This window comes from Rhincodon typus, chromosome 27, assembly GCF_021869965.1.
Source record: "Rhincodon typus isolate 14 chromosome 27, sRhiTyp1.1, whole genome shotgun sequence".
NCBI lineage: Eukaryota > Metazoa > Chordata > Chondrichthyes > Orectolobiformes > Rhincodontidae > Rhincodon > Rhincodon typus.
Window position 1 is genome coordinate 38,804,578 of NC_063358.1, and position 20,929 is coordinate 38,825,506.

At 42.2% G+C, this 20,929-nt stretch overlaps 1 protein-coding gene across 3 annotated transcripts in view; it reads left to right on the top strand.

Annotated features, from left to right (window-relative positions):
• oscp1b (organic solute carrier partner 1b) overlaps nucleotides 1-20,929 on the top strand; it is a 46,545-nt gene that overhangs the window by 14,666 nt on the left and 10,950 nt on the right. The window contains exons 1-7 of one of the 3 annotated variants that reach the window (XM_048613210.1): nucleotides 1,025-1,041; nucleotides 4,507-4,661; nucleotides 5,127-5,294; nucleotides 8,226-8,306; nucleotides 12,620-12,723; nucleotides 17,851-17,979; nucleotides 20,029-20,098. In XM_048613210.1, coding sequence (XP_048469167.1) covers nucleotides 4,509-4,661; nucleotides 5,127-5,294; nucleotides 8,226-8,306; nucleotides 12,620-12,723; nucleotides 17,851-17,979; nucleotides 20,029-20,098 — 705 coding nt within the window. In that variant the 5' untranslated portion in view covers nucleotides 1,025-1,041; nucleotides 4,507-4,508. Of the gene's footprint in view, nucleotides 1-1,024; nucleotides 1,042-4,506; nucleotides 4,662-5,126; nucleotides 5,295-8,225; nucleotides 8,307-12,619; nucleotides 12,724-17,850; nucleotides 17,980-20,028; nucleotides 20,099-20,929 lie in introns of those variants that run through there. The other 2 variants (XM_048613208.1, XM_048613209.1) reach the window with 2 other exon arrangements.

Here is a 20,929-nt window from a genome sequence, read left to right on the forward strand (position 1 = left end):
GCTTCTTTTATGGGGCATGGTATGGAGGAGAGAGATAGGAGCTTTGTACACATTTTCCAAAGTATGGCAGAACTGATGGCATGGAAAGAAAAATATATCTCTGGATATGAAGGTCGGTGGTGTTATATCATAAATTATATGCTAGGCATCCAGTCACTGGTAAATTGAAGTTTACTGACGTGAATTTCAAAGAAAAATGCTGTAAGCATGCAATAGATCAGACAGCATACAATAAAAAAATAGAATTAATGTTTCAGGTCAGTGGTGTTACATCTGAACTGAAACATATTAGAGATGAAGAGTAAAGAAGTTTGGATGCATTGTTATTTTATTTCTATGCATAAATTTTTGCTTCCAAAAAGTGCCTCTGGCATGTTCAAGGTTCTGGTGCTGGCTATGCCACATACCACATTTGTCTTGGGGCGTTTCATCCATGTGAATGGGGTATATATTAAAATATTTAAAGTAGACTTTGTGACATCAGTCATCAGTGTTTGAGTCTCTGCTTCGTGAGGGTAGTCCTCACTAAAACGTACCACCTGCGCGCTTGTAGCATGGCATTGCTGGTGACTGTGAAGATGGCTCCTTTTCCAGGCTAATGGAAGTGATATTTGCACCGTCTCCCAATTTGTTATCTACTGCGCAATAGGGAGGTGACGAACTCTCCAAGGCAGAGTTTAATGCATTTAACTCCTTGCTAGAGAGAAGCAGGGAGACTGGGCATATGGTTGTGAGAATTGCAGGGTGCCACTGACTGCATGTTGCTTGTGGATACCACCATGTCAATTCTCACCTGTACTGCAACCAAAAGGTTTGTTCAATTTGACAGTGATGCATGATGCCTTTATTTGACGCTGCCTATTGTACCATCTGATCTTAACCAGCAGCACAAAGTAATGGGAGGTTATTGAGTTATTTCTCTGATATACAGATCACGCATGTGGGCAGTATGAGCATGATGAAAGTTATGGTGCTACAAGAAATGTGATAAAGCAAGTCACTGATATGCTGAAATGATGTGTCAGTGACCTGGCTGCTGAGGTAAGAGTCTTGCACTGTTCAGCAAGTATATGTTAAGATTCTTTGGGATCTGTTGTGTACTGCACTGCAGCAATATAATTACACACACGCACACGCACACACGATAGCAGCTAAAACATTAACTCTAATTTTTCTTCATGGATGCTGCCAGACCTGCTGAGCTTTTCCAGCAATTTCAGTTTTTGTTCCTGATTTACAGCATCCACAGTTCTTTTGGTTTTTAAAATTGGTGAGTGGCTGCACCACCAATCACTGGCTGATTCTTTTCCATTTACTGGTGATAGGATCATAATGAGCCTATATGAACAGCAAATGCTGGAAAGAAACGCCCTATGATTGGACAAATGGTGGGCAGTTAAGAAAATTATTGGCAGCAGTGAGAGAGTTGCCAGTGAATTCAGGTCTGCCTTTAGTCCACGCTGGGAGGCTGCTGAGGGGAGAACATCATATCAAGGCTGTGACGGGGAGCCAGGAGCTGCCATTTGTCAGTGCAGCAGTCTGCCTTAGGGAGGGGAGGATGCTTTTGCTGCCGTAGCTGTCTCAAGGAGGGCATATGGTAGTGGTAGAGAAGGCAACTGCGCAAGGGTGGAGGGTAGAAGGAATCTCCAAGGGATGGAGAATGGGTTAGTTTGCAGGGCAGAGTTGGGGGTTTGGGCTGGAGAGAAGAAGTGGGGCTCTGAGATGGGATTCTGCAAAGGAGATGACATTTTTAAATAAATCAACAAAAGAATACTCGGCTAACAGGGATCAAGGAGTAGTTGAAATCATTGACACAATAAATTCCTTACAAATGAATTGCAAAAACTACACATTTTACTTGGAAATCTAAGCCAGAAAGTTGACATTTAGATTGTTAGTTTTCTTTTTACAACTTGTAGAGAGACTGGCACTGCATGTTGTTCTTTTCCTGGCACTGGATTTTATGCTTCTGGGATTCACACTGACACCAGGTTTGTTTGGGTGAAAAGGAAGTAACTGCCCAAAGCAGCTTATGCATTGGTTGTAAATGGCAGTTTGTCACCTAACTGAAGAGAAAGCTTTTAGGACTTGGACCTTCACAAACCTGTCAGAAAGTGAGCTTTCTAAGTTTAAATGACATAAGACTCAAATAATTTGCAAAAAATAACTGCTAAGTCAAACCAAGACCCAAGTCCAATTGGCTGGTTAGCAAATGGAGATCCTCGTGGTTAACAATAACCGAAAAAACTGAAAAGGGACTGAGAAAGTCACTCATTTGATCTCTTTTGGTTTAGGCTTATCTGCAAAATTTATGCCTATTTGCCTAAATTTCCCATTCACAATATTCTTGCCAAGTCTTGGTCTTGTCAGTTCTGTTGATAAGGTTGTTATAGTGTTTTTTGTTTTACTGTTTATTGGTGAAACCAGATGTGAGTTTCCTTTATCTTAGATGATGGTCACAATTAAGCATTAACCATCCTAGAGCTTAAATCGGTAGTATGTTAAACTTGTGACAACACATGGAATAGTGGGGTGTGATTTCCAGCAGAATATAACCCATCAGAATCAAAACAGAATGTGGAATCCCTACCTTCAAGTAACAGTTGCTCAGGAGTTCATGTTCTTGGAAAATCTATTATGCATGCTGTTGTAATGAACACTGGATCAGTTGTTAAATATAAATCCAAGATCGAGATTGGAGATGCAGTAAATGAGTAGTAACTGGGTTTAAAAAGTTCTAGTTTTGTGCATGCCCATAGAAATAATTTAACTGTGACATCACAGGGAATGAGGCATAAAGAATTTCAATCAAGATGGCTGTTTGTGGAAGCTGTTTTTAGGGTGATGGATATTTGTGTGCAGAAATGTCATTCATTTTGAAAGAACTTTTGCTAACTTATGCCTGCTGTCTTGTACCAATTTAAACACTGATCTCTAAGCAATTAATGGTCTCCTTGTGTGTTGTGGGTTGATATGGGTGTGATGGAAATGCAGAAAATGGGATGGAGGATAGACAGGTGGAGAAACCCTTCAACAGCAGTGGACAGAAATCATCAACTGAGCAAAAAGGAAGATATTTTGGAAGCATAATTGTAGAAAGTGACATTCTCAGAACACCCGTGAGAGAAATTGGAAAATGGAATGTAGTCCTCACAGGGAATGAGGTGTGAAAAATTTCAGTCAAGATGGCGGTAGAATTCAGCGGGTGTGCAGTAGATAATGGCGGACAGCCCATTCCCTTTTAATTGAGATTTTTAAAAGTCAAAGAAGGGAAGAGATAGCGAAGGATATGAGGACTGGAAGATGGAACAAAAGTTGATAAAGTTTCAGGTAAGAGCAGGAAATGGCATTAACACAGGCGTGAGTGTGCTGGACAAAGAGGTCAGGAGTGTACTTGAGTTTGGTTTTTTTTAAAAGTTTATTCGCAGGATTGAAGTGTCACTGACTGTTCCAGATTGGGGAAAAAAAAGTTACACATTTGGCACTCAATGATAAGGCAGACATACTTAGGTCCTATTCAACACAGTTTATTTGGAAGTAGTGATTAAAGCATGAGAACAAGTTCTGTCAGACTCATTTTTGGAACCACATCCCTATTTTTGTAAGATATAAGTTACAACTGAAAGTACGCTACATAGATTTCAAATTAAGTTGCACAATTCACATTTCAGATCCATCCATGATATTCAGCAATCCTCGAACGACACCGCTGTTTTCTGTGATCCCTATTTTATGCCATGGCCAATGAGCCACATTCTTTGAGCTTCAGCATTTGAGATGCCCTGGCTTATTCTCTTCATTCCTGCTTAGAATGCTGTCCCCTGGAAACAGTACTGACAGCTTGGGTGACTACTTTGCTGAACACCTGCATTCAGTCCCCAAGAGCTCCTCGTGAATTATTATTATAGCTTTCTGTTGCACAATGACTTTGCTGTCCTTTACACTTTCAATGATAAATAAAGGACACAAGCACAATGATCAGCATCTATCTGGTAGGCACTCTACAGTCTTTTGGCCTCACTAGTGAACAAATAGCTTTCCTTCTGAACCACTGCTTCCATTTTAGCATGATAAAATCCTCAAAATTCAGATATAGGCCATTCAGTCCATTGAGTCTGCACTGACATTGAAGACCATCCCACCCTGAACCATCTCCATAATCCCTGCATTTACTAAACCACTTAGCCTGCATATCCCTGGACACTATGGGCAATTTAGCATGGCCAGTCCACCTAACCTGCGCATCTTTGGACTGTAGGAGGAAACCTTTAGCACCCGGCAGAAACCCATGCAGACATGGGGAGAACGTGCAAACTCCACAGGGATAGTTGCCTGGGGCTGGAATCAAACCCAGGTCCCTGGCGCTGTGAGGCAGCAGTGCTAATCACTAAGCCACCGTACCACCCATATCCAGCATATTCTAGTCCATCTATCCAGCATATTAATATAAAGGATTCTTACGAATTATTCATTAAATTATATGTAATTATTTCTGTTTTTTCTTAGTAATGAATGACATTATCAGCACTATGTTTAATAAGAAGTTCATGGAAGAATTGTTCAAATCCCAAGAACTGTATTCCAAGAAAGCCCTAAGAACAGTGTTTGATCGACTGGCTCATGCCTCCATTATGAGACTTAACCAGGCCAGCATGGACAAGGTGAATGGATCAATCCACAATAAATGCAATATTTAATCCTTACAGCAATATGGGAGTATTTTGGCAATAATATACGTAAATACAGGGCCTACTGTTATTCAGAAAATGGTTTGTAGTCTCCTGTAACAGCATTGATCAGACCAAGCTGTTGGGAGCAACCACTGTTCATTGTTTTGGATGCGTGAGTATTAAATAGTACTGTGGGAAAAAAAGGAGTAATCTGTCAGGCTCTCGACCGTGTAATCAATGAAAATTCACAATTCCAGCTTAAACACTAGCCCTACTTCATCCATCATAAAAATATGTGGATGATGCCATTGATAGCCAAAGCCAAGTGTCACACCTCTGGAGGGGTGGGTAAAAGCAGAAATAATTCTAGGGTGATACTTGTTTCCAGAAAAGAATGTTGTTTATGTAATCTACTGTGCAGTAAGTATCTGAGCTTTGTTTCCATATAATCTCCAGCTCTATGACCTGATGACGATGGCTTTCAAGTACCAAGTACTGCTTTGTCCAAGGCCTAAAGACATCTTGTTGGTCACATTTAATCATATGGATGCAGTTAAGGAATTTATTCGTGACTCGCCAAGCATTCTCAACCAGGTAGATGAGATATTCCGACAATTGATCGAGGTGGGTTTTATCTTCACGTGATATTAAGTCGGTGTGGCTAAGGTAAATATTGGTCCAGGCATGGAAATTGAAAACATCATGCCACACACAAGGCTGCAGGCATAATTATGTGAACTACCTATCAGGAATTGCTAAGACAGATGGTGGGGAGGACTGTTTCTGGACAGGTTCCTTGACAACATGCAAGAGCTTTGGGAGAGTGGTCAAGGATTGATTATTTTTTAAGGAGATAGGTAATGACAGCAGGAAAGGAAGGGTCCAGGAGCTGAGAAAAAAGGAAAGTTCACAAAATTGGTTATCAGTGGGGCCAGGAAGGCAAGTTGAGTGATCAACAGTTTTGTGGGAATAGGTTCAAGACAAAATCATGAGGCCATACATAGAATTAAAAGAGAAATTAGAGAAAGATGCAAGTTTAAAATTGAAGCAAGCAGGGAATCTTAGAGGATATGGCAAAGTGCTAAGACAACCAGCAGGAGGGGAAAAACCTACTTGACCTAAATCTGAGTAACCTACCTGTTACAGATGCATCTGTCCATGTCATTATTAGTATGAGTAACCACTGCACAGTCCATCTGGAGACAAAAGTCTAGTCTTGGTAATGAGCACACTCGTATCATGCTGTGTGGCACTATACGATATAGGATAGATTCAGAACAGATCTAGCAATTCAAAATTGGCCTTCTGTAAGGCACTGTGAGCTGTCAACAGCAGCATGATTGCATTTGACCACTATCTGTAACGTCATGGCCTGGCACATCCCTCACTCTACCATTACCATTAAGCTGCCAACCAACTTTGGTTCATTGAACAATGCAGGCATAACTAAAAATATAATGCCAACCTGGTGAAGCTACATCACAGGACTACAAACATGCTAAATAGCAGAAGTGGCACATTGTAGACAGCTAAGCAGTCCCACAGAAATAGACCAGATCAAATCTCTCCGGTCCTGTCACATCCTGTTGTGAATTGGGTTGAACAGTTAAACAGCTAACTGGAGAATGAGGTTTGACTATCATTACATAGATGGGTCAACCCAGCACATTAGTGCTGAAGATGAGTCTAAAGTATTTACAATCACCTTCAACCATGATGTGGAGGTGCTGGTGTTGGACTGGGGTGGACAAAGTCAAAAAGCACACGACACCAGGTTATAGTCCAACAGGTGTGTCAGACATGATCTCCCTTTGATGAAGCTGTGCTAACACAGCCCTATTTCACTATGTGCTTCCATGTACTCCACAATCTTATCCTTAATAATGGACTTTTCGTCTCTACTTCTGGTTTTAGAAGGGAAGATCACTGATGAAGCCAAATGGTAGTGAGGCTGAGGACACTACCCTGAGGATCTTGTGAGATGAATGACCTCCAAAAACCACAACCATTTTCCTTTGTGTTTGGCTTAATTCAAACCGTTGGAATGTTTTCCTTTGATTACCATTGACTTCAGTTTTCCCAGGACTCTTTGATGCCACACTTGGTCAGATGTTCCCCTGATTTTAAGGGGAGGTACTCTCACTTCCCATCTGAAATTCAACATTTCCTTCCATGTTTGGAAAAATGCTGTAGTGTGATCTGAGATGCGGCCCTTGCAGAACCCAAATTATTGCTGAGTTAGTGCTGCTCAAGAACACTTATCAGATTAGAAGGAATTTCTTCAGCCAGAGGTGGTGATTCTGTGAAACTCATTGCCACAGAAAGCTGTGAAAACCAAGTCATTGAGTGTCTAAGATAGAGACACAGACAGGTTCTTAGTTGGTATGGGGATCAAGGGTTTTGTGGAGAAGGCAGGAGAATGGGGTTGAGAAACATATTAGCCGTGATTGAATGGTAGAGCAGATTTGATGGGCTGAATTGTCTAATTCTGCTCCAATGCCTTATGGTCTTGTGTTTGCTGAGTTTATATGTTATTCAGTGCTTTTTGCCACTCTTTTGATATTGGAGCAGTCATTGCCCACATGGACAACATTGAGGCTTGGGTTGCTAAATGAGAAGTTACATTATTGCAACAATGGTGGAAGGCAATGACCATCTCCATTGCATAGGTGTGTTCTAGGGGTTGGAGAGGAGGTTAAAAACTTTAAAGAGATGGTGTGGTAGTGAAGAAAACTCACTGGGGGGTTGTCTTTGCATTCCAGAATGAACCTGGAGGTCAGTGATTTTGGTAAAGACGAGTAGTACTTAATGGGGCTTGTTGTGGGTCCAAGCTGATAGTGAATAGCTAAACTGGTAGTGTTTCAAACTTCAAATGTGTCCTTTGGAATTGAAAGTGAAGGTTGTAGCCATACCAAGAGGAATGACCGTGCTGAGTGTGTGTGTATGATGTTGCTGGTGACAAGTGCAACAGAGCTGGGCTGAGATTGCGATTGGGCTTCATTCACTGATGTAAACTCCCACAGAAACATATGACCCCCATTCTCACCAACATACATGTACGGTTTCTTCATGCAAAAGATGTGAGCTACCAGACAGAAAAATTGTCCCCCCACACCCGCTCCCTGCAATTATTCTTCTCATATCTATTTCCCAATATGCTGGAAACTGCAACCTCAGCTCTTTAAATGTCTGAGCTTGCAGAACAGATAAATATTGTCCTCTTCAAGATTAATGTAGATCAGTCAATGAGGTGCTGTTTTGCAGCAATGAAAGGGAAATTGTTTTCTGCCTTTCAGATGTGGAAAATTTAAAGAACTCTAATTTTAAAAAAATCAAGATAGCACAAGCATGCAAAGGTAATAGGAGTCGTCAAAAATAACCAGCTGATGAACAGCTCCATGCTAGGCCTTTGGAGGAACTGCATAAATTCTGGCTTGGGCACCAGAACTGATCTGGGTGGGGCATTTTCTCAACTGTGTTCAGTGCTGTGAAACACTTTGTATGTTTCTGATTTGGTACATAATGCATGTCTTTTTGCCTTTCTCTGATTGACAGACATACAGCTGCCTGCCTGCAGGAGAGTTTCAACTCATCAGACAAACGCTGCTGGTTTTCTTTCAGGATCTTCATATCCGAGTAAGTGCGCCAGGTCCCTTCCAGGTCTGTGATCCACCATGTACACAACAGATGGAACTTATTGAGCCTAATGCTTCACAGTTGTATTGCAGAATGTTTACTGCACAGGCAAAGAGCAGATGAGAACTTTATGCCTTTTTTTTGGTCTCTTGCAGTGATCAGAGCACCAGGACCATGTACAGAAAGAGGGGCTAGTATTAACTTTGGTCATTATTGCAAATTGTTCACATTTGTACATTGCCCATTTTTTCCCTTTTGATTAAATTTGGAGTTTGCTTATCATAATCCATTTTGGGGCAACTCTTGAAAATTCTTCTCATGTTCTTCCCCAGTTTTTCCCCTGCTTCAACCCAAGGCAATCAAGCAGGCTTCAAGAATCATAGACCCTTTGGTCCAATTTCTCTGAGCCGACCAGATATCCTAAACGATCTAGTCCTATTTGCCAGCATTTGGCCTTTTCTACTCGTATACCCATCCAGAAGCCTTTTAAGTGTTGTAATTGTACCAGCCTCTACTACTTCCTCTGGCAGGTCGTTCTACACTCGTACCACCTTTTGCATGAAAAAATTGCCCCTCGAGTCCCTTTTAAATCTTTCCCCTCTCACGTTAAACCTATGCCCTCTAGTTTTGGAACCCCCTGCCCTGGTAAAAAGATCTTGCCCCTCTTGATTTTATAAACATCTGTAAGGTCACAAACTCTCTTCAATCATAATACAAATCACTGCTAGTCCCACCTTTGCCATCTAAAACTTAGAACATCCTCACATCTCAGTCAGTTCTATTTTAAAGAATTGTAGAGTACACAGTTGGAGCATGTCTTGATGATAAAGAACAAAGAACAGTACAGCACAGGAACAGGCCCTTTGGCCCCCTGAGTCTGCACCAACACATTATGCCCTTCCATATTAAAACTGTCTTCATTTACAGGATCTTTATCCCTCTATTTCCTTCCTATTTGTGTATTCATCCAGGTGCTTCTTGGATGCTGCTATTGTGTCTGCTTCCACCCCCTCCTCTGGCAGCATGTTCCAGGCACTTATCATCCTTTGCACATCTCTTTTAAACTTCCACTCCCACGGCTTGAACCTGTGTCCCCTAGTGATTGACCCCTCCACCTTGGGAAAATGCCTCATACTTTCCACTCTGTCCATGCCATTCACAATCTTATAAACTTCTGTCAGGTTGCCCTTCAACCTCCTGCATTCCAGTGAAAACAAACTCAGTCTATCCAACCTTTCTTCATAGCTAAAATACCCCATACCAGGCAACATTCTGGTAAACCTTTTCTGTACCCTCTTCAAAGCATCCACATCCTTTGGTAGTGTGATGACCAGAACTGTACGCAATACTCGAAGTATGGCCTAACTAAACTTCTGTAAAGCTGCAGCATAGCTTGCCTATCCTATACTCCTTGCCCCTTCCAATGAAGGCAAGCATGCGATAGGCCATTTTTACTACCTTATCTACCTGCGCTGCTATCTTCAGCGATCTGTGGGCCTGCACACCCAGATCCCTCTGCATATCAATACTCCTAAGGGTTCTGCCATACATTGTATAATTTCCACCTTTACTTGATCTTTCAAATTCTCACATTTGACTGGATTAAACTCATTTGCCATTTTTATGCCCATGCCTCCAATATCATGCTGTATCCTCTGACAATCCCAGCAATGATCCCTGCAGAATGCCACGAGCCACAGCCCTCCATTCTGAAAAGCATCCTTCCACCGGTACCTTCTGTCTCCTATGACAGTTCCGTGTCCATCTTGCCAGCTTACCCCTGATACCACGTGACTTCATCTTTTGTACCAGTCTGCCATGAGGGACCTTGTCAAAGGCTTTACTGAAGTCCATGTAGACAACATCAACCACTAATGAGGTTGGTTGCCTTGCCGAGCTGGTTCTTTGTTGTTCTGCAGACGTTTCATTACCCTGCTGGGTAACATCATCAGTGCAGCCTCCGATGAAGCGTCGGTGTGTTTTCCCGCCTGGTTTTTAAACCCTGGAGTCCGTTGAGCTGGATTGCCTCACTTCTGGTTTTCCTTCGTAGTGGAGTGTATGTGGGGTCGAGTTCTTTTCCCTCATCAATCATTTTCGTCACCTCCTCCAAAAACTCAATCTTGTTAGTGAGGCATGACCACCCCCGCACAAAACCATGCTAATATTTGCTAATAAATCCATTTGCTTCTAAATACTTATAGATCTTATCCCTGAGAATCTTTTCCAAAATTTTCCCTACCACAATGTGAGACTCCGTCCCAGATGTTGACACTGAGTGAAGAAATAATCCTTCTCTTGTAAGCTAACATATCTAGTTTATTTGCTAGTTTAATATTCTTCTGACATTGTATTATCCCAGAATGAGGATTGAATATTTGAGAATAATAATTACTCTACAGCAAGAGTGAGCAACTACAGGATAGCAGGAATAAAATAAAAAATAATGGCAATGATGTCAGAAATGCATGATCTCTTTTCTCTTGAAAAAAGAAGGCCAAAAGATAACGAAGTTTTTAAAATTTGAGGCTAAGATTGAGGCTTTGTTAGAGTTAATATCGAGAAATGTTTCCTTTTGTGAGAAAAGCATAACTAGAGTCCGTCATTGGAAATTGCCAAGAATCAACAAGAAGTAACATTTGTACCACACAAATGCCAGACAATGACCATTCCTATTAGGAGATAATGTAACCACTGCCCCATGACGTTCAGTAGTGTTACCAGCACTGAATTTTGCACTTTCAACATCCTGGAGCAACTGGAATTGCTGCATGAAGCACACTGGCTACAAGATCAGGTCAGAGGCTAGCAATATTCTGGCGGGTAACCTCACCTCCTGACTCCCCAAAACCTTGTCCACCATCTACATGGCACGTCAGAAGCGCAATAGAGTACTCCTTACTTGTTTGGATGAGTGCAGCTCCAATATCACTGAAAAAACTTGACACCATCCAGGACAAAGGAGCCCGCTTGATTGGCACCACATCCCAAACATTCACTCACTCCACCAACAATGATCAGTAGCAGCAGTTTGTACTATTCTCCGGTTACATTGCAGAAATTCACTAAAGATCCTTAGGCCGCATCTTCCAAACTTTCTGTCAAGAAGGACAAGGGCAGCAGATACATGAGAACACCACCACCTGTACATTTCACTCCAAGCCACTCGCCATCCTGACTTGGAAACTTATTGCTGTTCCTTCAGTGTTGCTGGGTTAAAATCCTAGAATTCCCTCCCTAATGGCATTGTGGGTCTACCTACTGCACATGAAGTGTGGCGGTTCAAGAAGGTAGCTCACCACCACCTTCTCGAGGCAACTAGCAATGGCCAATAAATGCTGGCCAGCCAATGATACCCATATCCCATGAGTGAATTTAAAAAAAAAAAAGTCCAACAGGGAATTCCGATGAAGCTTCATTACCTGAAGAGTGTTGAGAATGTGGAACATGACATTATGTGGAGTGGTTGAAGTGGCTATTATAGATTAGTTGTTCTCTAGAAAACAGAAGATAGGGTCAGAAGACATGAAGTGACATTAATCTCTCCTCCATGACCACGCACTTCCCTACCCCCAGTATGTGACCAATCAAATTCCTGATGTTGGACATTATCTGTGGCAGTTCTGATCAGGTGTGCTGCGCTATAGTTATGTATTTGCTTAATTAGATCAGAGGATTTGCAAATGGCTTCTCAAGGCAGCACCGATGAAGGCGGATGCCAATTTCGCAGCCTACTGTAGCCTGGTCTCTCAGAATCTGGGATTTTCATCAGAGACATTTATATTTGTATGATGTATTAAATGCTGACAATAATAGTTATATGCCCGATGTCACCATGCTTCATTACTGGTCTATTGCCTTTGTGGGCATCTGGAACTGTGTTATGCAGTTTTATTGGAAAATACTTTGGGAATTTACAGATGAACTTCAAGGGAAGCTGGACAAGTATATGAGTGAGGAGGGAATAGAGGGTTACAATGATAGATTTAAAGGAGGAAAGATATGAAGATTTTTGGGTGGAACACAAATACAGAATGAAACAAAAACAAGAATTGCTGGAGACACTCAGCAGTTCTGGCAGCATCAGCAGAGAGAAAGCAGAGTCAATGTTTTGTGGCCAGTAATCCTTCTTCAGAACAGAACTGATAAAGGATTACTGGACCCAAAACTGTGACGCTGCTTTCTCACCACAGGTGCTGACAGATCTGCTGAGTTCCTCCAGCAATTTCAGTTCTTTGTTTCAGATTTCCAGCACGTCAGCAGTTCTTGGTTTTATTGTAGTGATAGTCACAGCATTGTCTGGTTGTCCGATTTAGGTGTCCATCTTTCTGAAGGATAAAGTTCAGAATTCCAATGGACGATTTGTGCTGCCGATTTCTGGACCTGTACCTTGGGGAACAGAGATCCCTGGATTGATCAAGTAAGTTAGATTGTCTTCAGTCTACAAACTGTATGCTCATTGTAACTTTTCCATTCATGATTCCCTGTACACACTCCCTCCAATTTAATTTTGATCTTCACTTTGGAAGAAACAACACAATTTCATTCAATTGTTCATGATTTCCTATTCCTCGCGTCTCTACAAATCTCACTATTAAGATCCTGGCACATATTTCCATGGCCACAGAGGAGTATGTTTTCTTTTTGAAGGTTGTTTCGTCATCTATCTGTGCAGCAGATGTAAAACATCACAAGGCAGATACTGATGGTCCACCTTAAGCTCAACCATTCGTGAAAGGAAACTTGTATTTCCCCACCATATGATTGAAGTTGCCGTCTAAATTAATGTATGATTTTGTTTCCCCCATCATACATTGTAGCCCATTCCAAATATTTATCACAATTATATTGATACCATTTTTCATAATATTTGCATAAAATAATGTAGTTGCAGAGGATTGGAAAACTGCCATTGTATGACTTCTACTTAAGAAAGGGACGGAGGAGAGAAACAGTTAACTATAGACCAGTTGTCTTACTATCTGTTATTGGGAAAATATTAGAGTCTATTATAAAGAATGTAATAGCATAGCATTTAGAAATACATCATATAATCAAGCAGAGTCAGCATAGTTTTATGAAGTGGAAATTATACCTGATAAATTTACTCAAATTCTTTGGGGAGGTAAGAAGTACGATAGTGGAAGCAGTGGATGTAATATATTTGGATTTTCGGAATGCGTTTGATAAGGAACCATGCATTAGACTACTTAATAAGGTAACAGCCCATTGTGTTGGTGATAGCATAGATGGAAAATTGGCTAAATAATACAGTTGGGATAAGGGGGGCATTTTCAGGATGGCAGCCTGTAACTAGTAGAATGCCTCAGGAATCAATGCTAAGGCCACAATGACTTACAATAAAGTAATAACTTAGATGAGGAAAGTGAATGTACTGTTGCCAAATTTGTAGATGATACAAAAATCGGTGGGAAGCAGGGTGGTGAGGATGAGTCAGTCCACAGAGGGCTGTAGACTGGTTAAGCAAGCTGGAATACAATGTGGGAAAATATGAAGATGTGTACTTTGGCAGGAAAAATAGAGGAGCTGCATATTATTTGAATGGAGAAAGATTGCAGAAGGCTACAAAACAGAGGAATTTCAGATTCCTCATGCATGAGCCACAAAAAGTAGCATCCAAGTTCAGTGGGTAATATGAAAGACAAATGTACTGTTGGCTTTTATTTCAAAGAGGATGGAGTATAAAAGTTAGTGAGGGAGGTCATGCTAAAACTATACAAGGCACGAGTCAGACTGCACCTGGAATATTGTGAGCAGTTTTGGCCTCCTTCTCCAAGGAAAGATATACTGGCATGAGAGGCAGTCCAGAGAGGGTTCACTAGGCTGATCCTAAATATAAAAGAGGACTGTCTTAGAAGAGTTGAATAGGTTGTGCCTGTATTCATTGGACTTTTGAAGAATGTGAGGCAATCTTATTGAAACGTACACAATTCTTAGGGAGAGATCGTTTCCTCTTGTGGGAGAGTAGGACCAGAGAGCATAATCTCAGAGTAAGGATATGCCCATTTAAGACAGATGAAGAGGATTTTTTTCTCTAAGGATGGTGAGTCTGTGGATTTCCTCGAGCAGAAGACTGTTGAGGCTGTGTCGTTAAGTATATTCAAGGCTGTGACAGATATTTAATCAGTAAAGTAATCAAGGGTTATGGTGAAAACACAGGAAAATGGATTTGATGGACTGAAAGGCCTACTTCTGCTCTTACGTCTTATGGAGTTATCAAGAACAAACTCTGATTGTGTGTATAATGGTAGCTTGGTAAGCAGCCAAGATTGATTAGAAGGGGAAGATCCTGACCAATTACTTATACTTTATTGAGGTGGTGACATGCCAATTTGATCATGTGATGCATGCATTTAAATGCCCAATAAGCCTATAACAAAACTCCTCATGAGGGTCACAGTCTACTCTTGATCATTAGTAAAATGATGGAAGATGTCATCATCAGAACTATCAAGCTGCACCTACTCAGCAATAACCTGCTCACTGCTGCCCAGTTTTGGTTCTGCCAGGGCCACTCAGCACCTGACCTCTTACAGCCTTGGTTCAAACATGGACAAAAGCGCTTAATTCCAGAGGTGAGGTGAGAGTGACAGCCCTTGACATCAAGGCCACATTTGACCGAGTGTGGCATCAAGGAGCCCTAGCTAAACTGGAATCAGTGAGTATCAGATAGGCAAACTCTCTGGTGTTGGAGTCACGCCTAGCACACAGGAAGATTGTCATGGTTGTTGGACGTCAGTCATCGTAGCTTCAGAACATCTCTGCAGGTGCTCCTCAGGGTAGTGTCCTAGGCCCAACCATCTTCAGTTGCCTCATCAAAGACCTTCCCTCTATCATAAGATCATAGGTGGGGTATTCACTGATGATTGTACAATGTTTAGAACTATTCATGACTCCTCAAATACTGAAGCCATCCGTGGTTCAAATGCATCAAGATCTGAACAATATCCAGGCTTGGACTGTCAAGCGGCAAACATCATTCACACCACTCAAATGCCAGGCAATGACCATCTCCAATAAGAGACACTATAAATATTACCCGAGATAGTAGGAACTGCAGATGCTGGAAAATCTGAGATAACAAGGTGTAGAGCTGGATGAACACAGCAGGCCAAGCAGCATCATGGGAGCAGGAAGGCTGACGTTTCAGGCCGAGACCCTTCATCAGAATGGGGGAGGGGAAGGGGGTTCTGAAATAAATAGGGAGAGAGGGGGAGGCGGATAGAAGATGGATAGAGGAGAAGATAGGTGGAGAGGAAACAGACAGGTCAAAGAGGCGGGGATAGAGCCAGTAAAGGTGAGTGTAGGTGGGGAGGTAGGGAGGAGATAGGTCAGTCCAAGGAGGACGCACAGGTCAAGGGGGCGGGATGAGGTTAGTAGGTAGGAAATGGGGGTGTGGCTTGAGGTGGGAGGAGGGGATAGGTGGGATGAAGGACAGGTTAGGGAGGTGGGGACGAGCTGGGCTGGTTTTGGGATGCGGTAGGGGGAGGGGAGATTTTGAAGCTTGTGAAATCCACATTGATACCATTGGGCTGCAGGGTTCCCAAGCGGAATATGAGTTGCTGTTCCTGCAACCTTCGGGTGGCATCGTTGTGGCACTGGAGGAGGCCCAGGATGGACATGTCGTCTGAGGCTTGGCATTGAATGGTGTCACCATCACTGAATCCCCACTATCAACATCCTGGGCATTACCATTGTCCAGAACTCAACTGGACTCCCCACATAAACACAGTGGCTACAAGAGCAGGTCAGAGGCTAAGAATAATGTGGTGAGTAATTCACCTCCTGACTCCCCAAAGCCTGTTCACTATCTACAATGCACAAGTCGGGAGTGTGATGGAAAACTCCCACTTGCTTGGATGCAGCTCCAACAACACTCAGAAGTTTGACACCATCCAGGACAAAGCAGCCCACCTGATTGGCACTAGTGTGTACTGTCTGCAAGATGTACTGCAGAAATTCACCAAAGATCCTTAGACAGCACCTTCCAAACCCACAACCAGTTCCATCTAGAAGGACAAAGGCAGCAGATATATGAAGATATCACCACCTGCAAGTTCCCCTCAAAGCCACTCACCATTCCGATTTGGAAATATGTTGTCGTTCCTTCACTGTCACTGGGTCAAAATCCTGGATTCCCTCCCTAAGTGCATTGTGGGTCAACCTAGAGTATATGAAGTGCAGCGATTCAAGAAAGCAGCTCATCACCACCTTCTCAAGGGGAACTAGGGATGGGCAATAAATTCTGGCCGGCCAGCAATGCCCATGTCCCAGTAATGAATAAAAAGATTTGCAAGAATGAACTGCAAACTGCGAAGCTGTGAATACTCGTCAAAGGAGCTACGTTAGGGATGGGATGTTGTTACAGGGATCATTTTATTTGTATTAGTGACCTGATACCAATTGACAAAGGTTAACGGTTTCAAGTTGAAAATGCTCAATATATGTAGTCATATCGAAGCCACTTATTAAACTACTATTTCCTACTTTACTGCTATCGGTTTCTCACAATATTTGGTGCACTTTGGTTATTCTCTCTAATTATTACCTCTTGGCTTCCACATCCCTGCAAACTTAGTTTACATCCTCCCAACTATCACCAGCAAATTGCCCTGTGAGGATATTAGCCCCAGCTGTAACTAGGTGCAACCTGTCCATGCTTTCAAGGGCTCATTTCCCACTGAGTTGGTCCCATTGTCACAGGAATTTAGAGCCTTCCCCCTTGCACCATATTTACAAAGTGCCATGGACCTGTCTCTGTCTGCATGCTGATTAACCATCACTATAGTCAATATTCCCAACTAAATACTCATTGCAGACCAAGATGCACTTTTGGCTCCTGTACTTACCAGCTTGTTTCTTCCTGACAGGTCCCAAAACATGCTGTGAGGTGTTCATATCATGCACCAGCAGCAGTGACTGAATTATCTAAAGTTAATGGTAGAGAAATCACTGAAACTGTGGTGAGAAGGTGAAATAAAACCAGTAAACCTTCCAGGCTGAGAACCCTTTGTAGGAATCACCTTATTGAAGACTGTTCATGCAAAATATTACCCTGTCCTTGTTTTTTAAGATGCTGGCTTGTGCTGTGCAGCCTTTAACTACTTCTTTTCAGTCTCCTTGTGGAAAACAAAACTCAACTCTTGGACAAATTTGTCCCCTAGATTTACTTAACATTTGGATAGATTTGAGCCGTACATGTTGTGACGTCTAAATCCAGCTTTTACGGAACATTAAGCTTTACATAAAACCCTCCTGTATAATCCACGAACACATGTATATCTATCAAAGTGTATTTTTAAAGGTATTGTATGGAGAGAAAACAAGAATATGGCAGATAGTGAATCTACTATGATCATATTGAATGGTGGAACAGGCGTGAAGGGCCAAAAACCTACTCCTGCTCCTAGTTTCTATATGTCTAGTCTCTGTGGTTTTATAATGGTGAAAGTAATTGGAATTTGAGGTTTGTAAACTTTTCGAGTAAGGAAAATCCTGACTCCTGGTATTTCTCCACTTGTCACAGAATGTTTAACTATGATGGAGAAGAGGTGAAACGAGCAACTTTCCCAGCCAGCGGCAGTTACACCAGTGTGCTGACAGAAGGATCTTTCGATCTCTTTGGTGACAGAGTAATTAAACTTGGCACAAATATGTAAGTAACACCATTTCCACATTCTAAGGATCTCTAGGATACCAGTCCCAGAGGATGTAGGCTGAACCAACAGTCTCTTGCTTTACAATAAGAACCCTCTGGAATGAACTGAGAACCAAGGAAGGTTATTTAAAAATTATTCATTTGGTGTTCTCTGTTGCTTGGAGATTAAAGTTCTCATTTGGACCAAATGCTGTTCACCCGTTACCCCTGTGTTATATGACCTACACAGACTCCCAGTAAAGCAATGCTTCAATTTTAAAACTCCCGTCCTTATTTTAAAGTCCTTCCAGGCCTGGCTGCTCCTGTTCTCTGATCTCCTGTATCTGTACAACTTTCCCAAGTGTCTGAAACATTCCTTGGAATGGAACTAGTAGCCATGCCTTCAGTAGTGTGGGCCCTGGAATTCCTTCCCTACACCTCTCAATTTTTCCAACTCACTTTCCTCTTTAAAACCTGCTGCTTTGACTAAACAAGGTGTAGAGCTGGATGAACACAGCAGGCCAAGCAGCATCAAAGGAGCAGGAAAGCTGACGTTTCGGGTCTAGACCCTTCTTCAGAAATCTACCTGTTTTAATATTTCCTTACAGGACTCAATGTCATATTATTTTAAAATATCTCTGAAACACCTTAAGATATGGTGTTGTATTATTGCCCCTATACACACACATGGTTATTGCCGTTGTAGCACTCAGCTATCCAAATGAACAGGTCCCAGGTTTGATTCCCTGGGCTCTACATCGCAATCCATCAACAGGTGATGCCCTTACCTTATCAGATATGCTAATGATTCTCCTCACTACAGGTGGCCTTAGCATTCATCGACAAGGAGGGTTAAGATCAAGCAAAGTTGCTGTGAAATGTTATGTGTGTGAGGAGGGTTTGCTGACAGGAGAACCTTCCAACTGGTGAATATCCTGCCACAAATCTCACTGTTTAATTTATAGATAAAGTGAGGGCTCTTCACTTAGCTGTCACTCAAAAGAGGAGAAAATAAACTGCTGTAAGGACTGGGAGTAGCACAAAAGTCAGTTGAAACAGTGGCAAGTTAGAAGATACAAGGTAGTTAGTGAGAAACAAGAAGAGCGTCGAGGGGGTGTAAGGGTGTGGTGGGGAGGGAGTGAGGGATGAGAGTATAGCTGAGGATTGATAGTGATGAGGATGGGGAGAGAGTGTGGCAGGGGTGAGAAAGAACAGTATAGGAGATTGAGAGTTATGGGAGGTGTTGAGGGTGGTGACTTGTGGGGTCTGAGAGGGTGGACGGGATTGACGGAGTTGAGGATAGTGGGTAGTGTGTGGTGAGAGGGTGAATTGGGCACTGAGTTTAGAAGGTGAGGGTTTGTGTGTGGGAGGTGTGTGGCTGAGAGGGTGGAACAGGTTAATATGGCATGTGTGTGTGTGTGTGTGTGTCAGAGAGTGCTACTGGTTTATCTGTCAGTCTTGTAGCCATTTAGGTAGGAGACGCTGTTCCTCGGGCACCTGAGCCATGGTGTCAGATTTAGATAGGTGGCGTATAGTCCGATGTACAATTGAGCAGTATAGAGTAGACCCTGACCTCTGTGGACTTGCAGATTCGAAAAGTAGTGACAGTAAGAGAAATGCTGTGCACAAATTTCTGAAGGAACCACTTTTCTGTTTACCAGCGTGAGTTTGTTCATGGCTGAGTAAGTGTGCATTCTTTAAACCAAAACAGGCAAAGGTGCCATCTCCAAGAATGTCATCTGTACATTAAGGGAATGAATGGGATGAAACTGATGGCAAACTCCCACACTGTGCTACTGTTAGTGTAGCTAACATATTGGTTATTTCATTCGTTATTCAGTCCTACATTTTCAAGGAAAGATTGCAGAATAAGCAATGCCTTGTCTGCGTTTTAGTCACTGGGTGCGAATAAGCATACTCTAGTGTGATCATTGTTCCAGGGAGCTACCAGTGGTCCCTGCTCGCTATACATTTTGCTGCTGAACCTTTGATCCACAGATATAATTGTATTATTTGTTGATGTTGTGCTGTTCACCTTTTTAAATCTCGTTATCTGAATGGCCACAGGTACAGCATTTCACGGCCTGTGGAAACACATATGTCAGGGGCATCAAAGAACTCAGCTACACGTACAAAGGTCAGTGCTCATTGCTATTTCTAGCTTCCTGTTGTTTTTATGGGTCTTCCCGTTTTCTTTTCATTTGTCTCCCATAGACCCGTACTAGTTTATATTTTTATGTTAGATGTATTTATATAAAATGCACGACAGGGCATTTTGCAAATCAAGTGTGAGCGTGGACTAAACAGCAGCAGCGACAATGGCATGTATTTTAACATGCTAAAACATCTCTAGGTACTTCACAGAATTAATACACAAACTTTGACACTGAGCCACATAAGGTGCCAACAAGGAAGATAACCAAAACTTTGGTGGGTTTTAGAAAGTATCTTAAAGGTGGAGAGTTTTAGGGAGAGAACTCCAGCTTAGAGCCAAAGGAACTAGATGGGGATATTCAGAAGGCCTGAATTTTTCGAAAGATTTTGGACCTGGGGGAGATTAGAGAGAGAGAGAGAGAGAGAGAGGTGGGGGGAGTTACGGAGGTGAGGTATGAAAATGCAGATGACATTTTTAGCTGAGATCATCCTCTGTCAGTTCATAGAGGGGAGATGGGTTCAAATGAAATGCTTCAGATGTTCTTCAGAATGTTGTTTTGTGCTCTTTATCTAATGCAGATTGGAGTTGTTGATTGGTTTGCCGAGCTGACTGGTTTTCATGCAAACGTTTCGTTTCCCTTCTTGGTGACATTGTCGGTGCTGTGTAGCCTCCGTTGAAGCACTGTTGTTCTCTCCCACTATGAATTTATATTGTCCGGTCTGCCATGGTGAGCAGTCTTGTTTCCGGTTTTGCACCATAGTGGTACATAGATGGGGTCTATTTCAATATGTTTGTTTATGCGTTGGTGGTTGA